The sequence below is a fragment of the Medicago truncatula genome, chromosome 1 (genome assembly GCF_003473485.1).
Source record: "Medicago truncatula cultivar Jemalong A17 chromosome 1, MtrunA17r5.0-ANR, whole genome shotgun sequence".
NCBI classification, from domain to species: domain Eukaryota; kingdom Viridiplantae; phylum Streptophyta; class Magnoliopsida; order Fabales; family Fabaceae; genus Medicago; species Medicago truncatula.
The window spans coordinates 41,934,233-41,942,257 of record NC_053042.1 but is presented as its reverse complement, the minus strand read 5'-3'; the positions used below and the strand labels follow the sequence as shown (position 1 = coordinate 41,942,257).

The window sequence follows — 8,025 nt, the reverse complement described above, 5'->3', positions numbered from 1 at the left end:
ACAACTTGAGTTGGGTCGATAATAAATCAATTCAACTTGAACATGACTTGAGATTTAATAATTACTAATTTTTTAATTTGAATCGAAGGTTAAGTTCGTTAACTTAACGAATACTCCCTCCCTCCCAAAATATAAGGAAAAATTGGTCAATAAAAAATTAACATAATTGATTCAAAATTTATACTAAATACATCAATTTATGTCCACTCATTTCTTCTTACATTTTTGCTTATGAATCATGAGTTTAACCAAATTCAACTCAACACTTTACTTGTAATTTGGTTCGTTCGTTGTTTCTAGATGTTTGGGCCTAGGCTTTGGTGAATGTAAGCTAACTAGACGCCACCCTTGGAATTTTCCAGAAGGATTTGTAACGGAGAAAGAAAGCACGCTCTCCCCTCCTCCTTGCTACTGCACTGCATTGCTTGACAAAGAGTATAGCATCAATGGCTTTGTATGCAGCAAGACGCACAATTGCATCACCAATATCTCGCGCTTTATTTTCCATCTTCAAATCCAACAACACTTTCCCTTTACCCATTCCACGCCATTTCACATCCACCAACAAAACCATCGACACCAAAATAAACTTCTCTCTCTCCGACTCCGATTCCGACGACGAAAACACCCCCACAACAACAAAACCCACCGAAATTAGCAAAAACCTACCACCCCCTTACGACCCATTCAGCAAAAAACCAGCAATAGAAGAACCTGAAGACCCAAAAGACTTGCAACAAATCTTCCACAAAATGCGAACCGGTGACGGGCTATTCAACCACGCAGTCAAGATGTTCGACGCTTTGTCTCAACAAGGTTTAACTCACGAAGCATTGGAGCTTTTCGGTCAGATCAAAGACAAAAACCAAATGCCCGACGTGGTGGCCAACACCGCTATCATTGAAGCTTATGCCAATGCTGGTCAACCAAAAGAAGCTCTTAAAGCTTACATGCGTATGCTTGCTTCTGGGGTTTGTCCTAATGCTTATACCTACACTGTTATTATTAAGGGACTTGCTTCTGATGCTAAGTTTTTGAAGGATGCGAAGAAGTATTTGTTGGAGATGATGGAGAAAGGGATGAGACCTAATGCTGAGACTTATGGTGCAGTGTTTGAGGGATTGGTTACGGAGGAGAAGATCGATGAGGCAGAGAAGTTGCTCGAGGAAATGAAGGGTAAGGGGTTTGTTCCTGATGAGAACGCTGTTAGGGAGGTTCTTAGCAACAAAAGAGGACCTGTTTTTAGAACTGTCATTAACATTCTCTTTGGCAAATAATACCAAGTGATTCTCTGTAGTGTGCGACTGGCTTCATGAAATGTGCGTATATTGTTTATGTTCTTGTTTCATGAAAAGTTTTATCACTCTCACTACAGTCATCTTTCAGCTTTTGCATTAGCCTTTGAAATGTGTGAGAAACTACAATTTGTAGCTTTGGTTCAAATACACCATAGGAATTACGAAGGGTCTCACTGTGATACCTACAACTATAGTTTCAAGTGTACTTTTAAATTAATTTAGTCTTAACATGAATAAGTGCCGTGAAAATAAGGTAATAGTGAGATGTATAGTTTGTTAGATTTATAAAGGCTTTCATTCTTTCGGGAATTCACGAATAAATAGGTAAGAGACTCAATGGGTAATTACTCTCAAAATTGTAAGTTTCGTCAATTAGTCCTTGACATTAACAAAACTTCAATTAGCTCATGAAATTGCACAACATTAATCAATTTATCCCTCCATCAAATTCTTCTAACATGACGTTTTGCAAATATCCCCTGAAGTTTTGCGTAAAATGCCCCCCGAATTTAAAAATTTATATATATTTTTTTTCTCGTTCTTACTTGCATGGGTAATCAATATGAAAATAATATTGAAACCAAAAATCATTAATGGTAGAGTTGTGTTTATATATATACATGATCAATGAACCACTGTTCATTAACTTTTGTCTGATTTACATACTTCTTTGCCACATAGATTTTCAGAATTCTTTTTCAATGCAATATCCAAACTTGCTGCAAGTTTGTTCACTTTAGGCTTCATACATGCTCTCTAAATATGTACATAGAATCAATGGACAAAAGCCAGATTTTGATTAATGGGCAAAAAATACTTTAAGTGACCACAATCAACATATTTTATGGTTGGACATGTATGAGAAATTTTCACCTGCACAATTTGTTGGTGTATTTGTGTTCCATGATCACACAACAATCACCACATAGAAAAGATTTCCATCCTTTTAGTAATGTGAATAAAAAGTGTTCAAGTAAAACTAAAAGTGAATTACAATATTTTTTCTGCAAGTAAATATGTACATCAAATTCTATAAAATTGGAGGGAAGATGCGTGAAGAGGCCCATTTTGAGTCATGGATAATTTTTTTTTATATATAAATTTTTAAGTTTCGGGAGACATTTTACACATAAATGCAAAACTTCAAAGGGTATTTGCAAAACAACATGTTGATTAACAGAAGAATTTGATAGAGAGGGTAAATTAATTAACGTTGTGCAATTTCAGAGGGGTAATTGAAGTTTTATTAATGTTATAGGGTAATTGACGAAACTTACAATTTCAGAGGGGTAATTGCTCTATTTACTCGGAATTCACAGCAGCACAGAAGAAGGAAAAAAAAAAAGAAGAAGAATCTAGGATGCTGATCTTAAATTAAAGAGTGTTACATTCACAAACTCACTTTCTGATAAATATATTGCATACTTTGAAACAAACACATGGTCCATGTGCATCGTGAGCAGGTATTACGACGACCAAAAACAACAATTTAGAGTTCATTTTTGTACTACAGACAAGCTTGTTTGAAAGAAAATTATACAGGACATAACTTATATGATAGCTAATATTCCTATAGAGTGATTGGTAACGTATTCTTTCTACAAAAGCTATTCTTGTCTTTTTCTGAAAGATGGCTGAGCAGACAAATCAGCAGCATAAAATTATCGTTCTCTTGCCGAATATCATTGCCCCAACACAAACGCTAAATCAGTTTCACATCACGGAGACAGAAAGAAAAAAAAAAGTCTGATATCAAATGCGGGAACCTCTATGGAGATTACTAAATAGGAAAGATGTTGTAAAGTAGCTTTGATTTGTAGTTCTTTCGGGAAGCACCTTTCAATTTCTTGAACCACTTAGGCCATCACTAGATGCAGCTGAATTCTTGAACAAGGCGACGCCAAAATTGAATGTGTTCCAACTAAGAGAAGTCCCGTTAATTGGGACAATCTGACGCCCGATGCCCAGGTTGTCCACAACTAAAACAGGCCCCTCCATAACTACCTCTGCAATGCACATTCAGATGCCTTGAGTTATACGTACACCCAAATATAAAGCAAACAAATCTTAAAAGAAATTATCAAACAAGAGTAAAACATAGCTTATGTCCTGTTACCTCCTGTTTGGTGATGAAGATCTGTTTGATGATGAATACCCGCTTGATCGTCTACCTCCAATTAACCAGTCATCATCACCGGTTTTAAAACCTCTCTCCCTAGAACCTGACGACGACGAAGATCTGTTTGATGATGAATACCCACTTGATCGTCCACCTCCAGTTAGCCAGTCATCCCCACCGGTTTTAAAACCTCTCTGATCCCTAGAACCTGAAGACGAAGATCTGTTTGATGATGAATACCCACTTGATCGTCCACCTCCGGTTCGCCAGTCATCCCCACCGGTTCTAAAACCACTTTGATCCCTAGATCCTCTATAATTACTTCTATCTCTATCAAACGTAGGAACAACTTGCCTGGTAGATGATTCGGGTAAATCTTGCATAGGTGGTGGACTAATAAATTCAAACGTGCAGCCTACTTCGCGCTCAAAGGATATAACAGTTCTTTTCTGGGAAGTGGTGTACATTACAACAGCTGTACCCTCTTTTCCTGCACGTCCAGTACGACCAGAGCGATGTACAAAAGTCTCGGGACCATCGGGAAGTTCATAATGTATAATCTGAAATTAAAAAAAAAAAAAAATTGGAATGGCAACAAGGTTTTCAATATATTGAGAACAGAAAGCAATTCATTATTATACCAAAGCATAAAAACATCTTTTTAAAAAAATAAATAGAAACCTTAAACTCATCCAATGGTAAACAAAATTGAAATTATTACAAAAGAATTAACCAATGCATTTTTAAACAAACACATTTTATAGCATAAAATTATAATTGCCAAATCAGATTAAATAACATACGGTGACACTGACAGAGATTGAGTAATAAGGTCAGATGTAGTAGAAACATTGAATATCCTTATATCAAACAGACAATCCAAAATTTACATAGAACAGGCAAACCAAATTAAAAATTGAGAAATCCTTATCCAGAATAAACATGCTTTGTTAATCTAACCTAGAGATAATAATATCTCACGACCCAAATTTGTAGACACCAAATTTTAAAACCAAAATCTTAAACTTAAAAGCCTAAATACCAAATAACAGTAATCAACATGAAGGGTTTTATCAAAGCCTTAGTTGGCATTACATATTAAAATGCATAATAAAAATTTAAAAGCTGATAGAATTTGAGATGATTTTTATAGAACCGAGACTGAAGATAAGATGTTTGGACATGGACCAAAAAACATCACTTTGAACTTACCAAATCAACATTGGGAATATCTAGTCCACGAGAAGCAACGTCGGTAGCAACAAGGACTGTGAATCTTCCTTGCCGAAAACCATTCAATGTTTTCTCTCTCTGATACTGAGAGATATCACCATGTAGTGGTTTAGAAGCTATGCTATTTGTTAGTGACAATGATATTTCATCCGCATCCCTTTTTGTCCGTGTGAAAACAATGGTCTTCCCACCATTTGCATAGGCCTAAAAGACATGATAACATACAGCAAAATTATTGAACTGCCTTTCTTGTATTCAAGAGTAACTTGAAGGCATTTGGAAGCATGCAACTAATAGATACGAAACATGCAACTAATAGATATGAAACTTGCAACAACAGAAAATTAGTCTTAGAGAATAGACAGCCATAAGTTTGTGTCAAGGTATTCAACATGAACTACATCTCTACATCAAAATGATTATACAAACTTGATCAATATGCATGAATGCCAAACAATGGAGTTCGTTTAAATAGTTGGTAACCTGCTTCTGAACAAGAAGGTTTTATTGTATTATCATTTTAAACATTGGGCAGGCTTTACTCACCATAACTACTAAACAAAACCTCAGAGAAGCAAACTATAGATGTACCAAACAACAAGCTGAGACTGTGAAAATAACAACAAACTTACACTTATAAGACCATAAAGAATTCTCCGCTTTGATGTTGAAGTGGCTGATACAGCATAAAGTTTGATCCCTTCAGCAAGCTTTTCTTCTCTGTCACCGACCTTGTTAAAAAGAAAAGTGAAAGCCCATCAATACCATTTTGTGGCGATTAAAACAAATCATAACTACAATAACGTAAAGATTGGTAATCATAAATCCAGCAGTTTGATATAAATAATTATAAGAAAATGCATAGATTCAGTTATAGTCCAAATTTATGAATGATTTCCCTTCATTTCTCTCTAATTGATTATACATGCATATCATGTGATGGCATGATGCTTCCTAGGGCTGGAAATGAGTCGAGTCGAGTCGAACCTGTCTGAGCTCGATTCGACTCGATAAGAATTGGTTCGGCTCAAAATTCGACTCGAGTTCGAAGCGAACCTTTTTTTAAGCTCGAGTTCGAAACGAACCATTTTTTAAGCTCGAGTTCGGCTCGTTTAAAATTCACGAACAGTTCGGTTCAGCTCGTTTACTCGAATTGTATATTTCACAAACCTTTTTTTTTGTCAAAAATATTTGACATATTTAAAACAAAAAAAAAAAGTAAAACTATGAAGCGTACATTACTACTGCAGCACAATCCATATACTAAATGTATAGCTTTTACATTATAATTGAGATGCACTTCTCTCACGCACGCGCGCGCACGCACGCACACACGCACACACAGACACACACATCGGGCTGGTTCATGAACCAAACGAGTCGAACCATATTTAGTTCAAGTTCAACTCATTTATTTAACGAGCTTAATTTTAAACTTAAGTTCGACTCATTAGGTTCATAAATCAAGTTCAACGAATCAATTATCAAATCGAATCTCGCACTATTTTCGAGTTGGTTCGGTTCATTGCCAGCCCTAATGCTTCCAAAAAGATGAAAATGTGATTATGCACTGCTGCTGTAAACTAGATTATTCGTGAAATGGGGTCACAAAGACCACAAAATGATTAGGTATTTTACCTACACAAAAATTGCTTAGTGACAAGTCAATAGAAAAGTCATAGATTATGGTATGACATGCATTCGACGCAAAAAATCATAAGCAAATTCCTGCCATTTAGGTGAGTTTTACGTCAACAAGACTCAAATAATTGGGGGGTAGGCTACACCTCTTTGACTCTATAGTCAACACACATTGGGAAATCAAATTGTAAAAATCAAATAAATGAGACATGTAATTTGGAAGAGAAGTTAAAAAGTAACAATAATTTTACCAAATCAATAGTCAAAGGATTGTTCAAATGTTTTCTTGACAACTTCTTGACCCAACCCGGCATGGTTGCAGAGAAAAGCATAATCTGGCGCTGAGATGGGATTGATTCCAAAATTTCTTCGACGCTCTCCTCAAACCCAACAGCAAGCATCTGATCAGCTTCATCAAGTACCAAATACTGAATTTCAGCAAGTTTAAGGGTTCCCCCATTTATGAGGTCAATTAGTCTCCCAGGTGTTCCAACCACAACATCAACACCGCGTGAAAGTGCATTCCTCTGAATATCATAAGAAACACCACCATAAACACAAACTGTGTTTAAATAAGGTGCAGATTCTTTTATCTCCTTCTCTACTTGCTTTGCTAACTCCCTGGTGGGTGCAAGGACCAGTACTTTAGGAAGCCGACCAGACCGCCTGAGATAAAAGAACACCGAAATGCATCATCACTATAATAATAATAATAATAATAATAATAATAATTAATTAATTAAATTAACAAACATGCATTATATAATACCTACCTCATCATATTGCTTTGTTCATTCTCAGTGAGACCCTTGATAATTGGAATTCCAAATGCTAATGTCTTTCCAGTCCCGGTCTTTGCACGGGCAATGATATCTCTGCCTTCTAATGCAGGCAGCAACACAGCTCTCTAATCAACAAGATAACGTTTAATGAAACAAAATTTTACGACAAGATAAGGTTTAATTAATTAAATTAAATGTTGAAGTTGGAAACCTGAATGGGGAAAAGACTAGTAATTCCACGTCTCTGAAGCGAGTCAACAAGCTGAGAAGGAAAACCAAGCTTGGAAATATCAAGTTCGTTTTTGCTGACGGCAACAGGAACATCGTTAGCGTCATCGAAAGCAAAACCCTTGAAGGATTCTTGAGGGGTGAGGATAGGAGCGTTGGGGGTGGCAATAGCAGAAATAACGAAGGAAACAGTTGGGGTTTTGTGGTTAGGACGGAGACGGAGAAGGGTGTTTAGACGAGAAGTGGTGTTGTAGAGTGAAAATGAAGTTGGTGTATTGAGAAGTTGGGTTTTGTTTATGGAAGAAGTTCCGATGGAAGAAGCCATTTTGGGTTTGCTGTGAGAGGAGAATGATGGATAAGGCCGCACACTCTCTAATGAAGCAAATGATGTTCTTTTAAACATCCACGTTGTGAGAGCTTGTGTGGTTGTTAGTAACTGCTGTGTTTTAGTGAGGTAGAATAATTTCAATTACTGCCGATATATTTTTATACATTTTTTAATTTAAAATGTTTATGATTATGGTTTATAGTCACCGTAAAATATCTTATATTCTGTCCACAAAAAAGTATAAAATATCTATATCTTTTTTTTAGTTCTTGAGATTAAAGGACATCCATATTTTCATAAAATTAAAATAAAAAAAGGAGAAGATAACTTATTTAATCAATAATAATGTTGATAATACAATAGCTCTGTTTGGTAAAAATCAGCTATAAGCTAACT

At 35.9% G+C, this 8,025-nt stretch overlaps 2 protein-coding genes across 2 annotated transcripts; one reads left to right on the top strand and one right to left on the bottom strand.

Annotated features, from left to right (window-relative positions):
* The first annotated feature begins 253 nt into the window (after positions 1 to 253).
* On the top strand, positions 254 to 1,607 carry LOC11412925 (pentatricopeptide repeat-containing protein At4g38150). Its single transcript, XM_003591238.4, has one exon. It carries the CDS (start codon positions 447 to 449, stop codon positions 1,275 to 1,277), a length of 831 nt encoding a protein of 276 aa, XP_003591286.1. The 5' UTR covers positions 254 to 446; the 3' UTR covers positions 1,278 to 1,607.
* A 1,080-nt stretch (positions 1,608 to 2,687) lies between these two features.
* On the bottom strand, positions 2,688 to 7,721 carry LOC112421614 (DEAD-box ATP-dependent RNA helicase 3, chloroplastic). The gene is made up of 7 exons (XM_024783136.2): positions 7,285 to 7,721; positions 7,065 to 7,198; positions 6,543 to 6,957; positions 5,283 to 5,381; positions 4,630 to 4,854; positions 3,415 to 3,977; positions 2,688 to 3,304 (listed from the first exon to the last, which is right to left on the bottom strand). The coding sequence occupies exons 1-7, from the start codon at positions 7,702 to 7,704 to the stop codon at positions 3,235 to 3,237; spliced, it is 1,926 nt and encodes a 641-aa protein (XP_024638904.1). The 5' UTR covers positions 7,705 to 7,721; the 3' UTR covers positions 2,688 to 3,234.
* Between the last annotated feature and the right edge of the window lie 304 nt (positions 7,722 to 8,025).

Coding starts and splice junctions, on each gene's coding strand:
- LOC112421614 (XM_024783136.2), bottom strand. CDS start 7,704: ATGTTTAAAAGAACATCATTTGCTTCATTAGAGAGTGTGCGGCCTTAT. Junction 4,855..5,282: donor TTCTTTATGGTCTTATAAGT/GTAAGTTTGTTG, acceptor CATGTCTTTTAG/GCCTATGCAAATGGTGGGAA. Junction 3,978..4,629: donor ATATTCCCAATGTTGATTTG/GTAAGTTCAAAG, acceptor TTTTAATTTCAG/ATTATACATTATGAACTTCC.
- LOC11412925 (XM_003591238.4), top strand. CDS start 447: ATGGCTTTGTATGCAGCAAGACGCACAATTGCATCACCAATATCTCGC.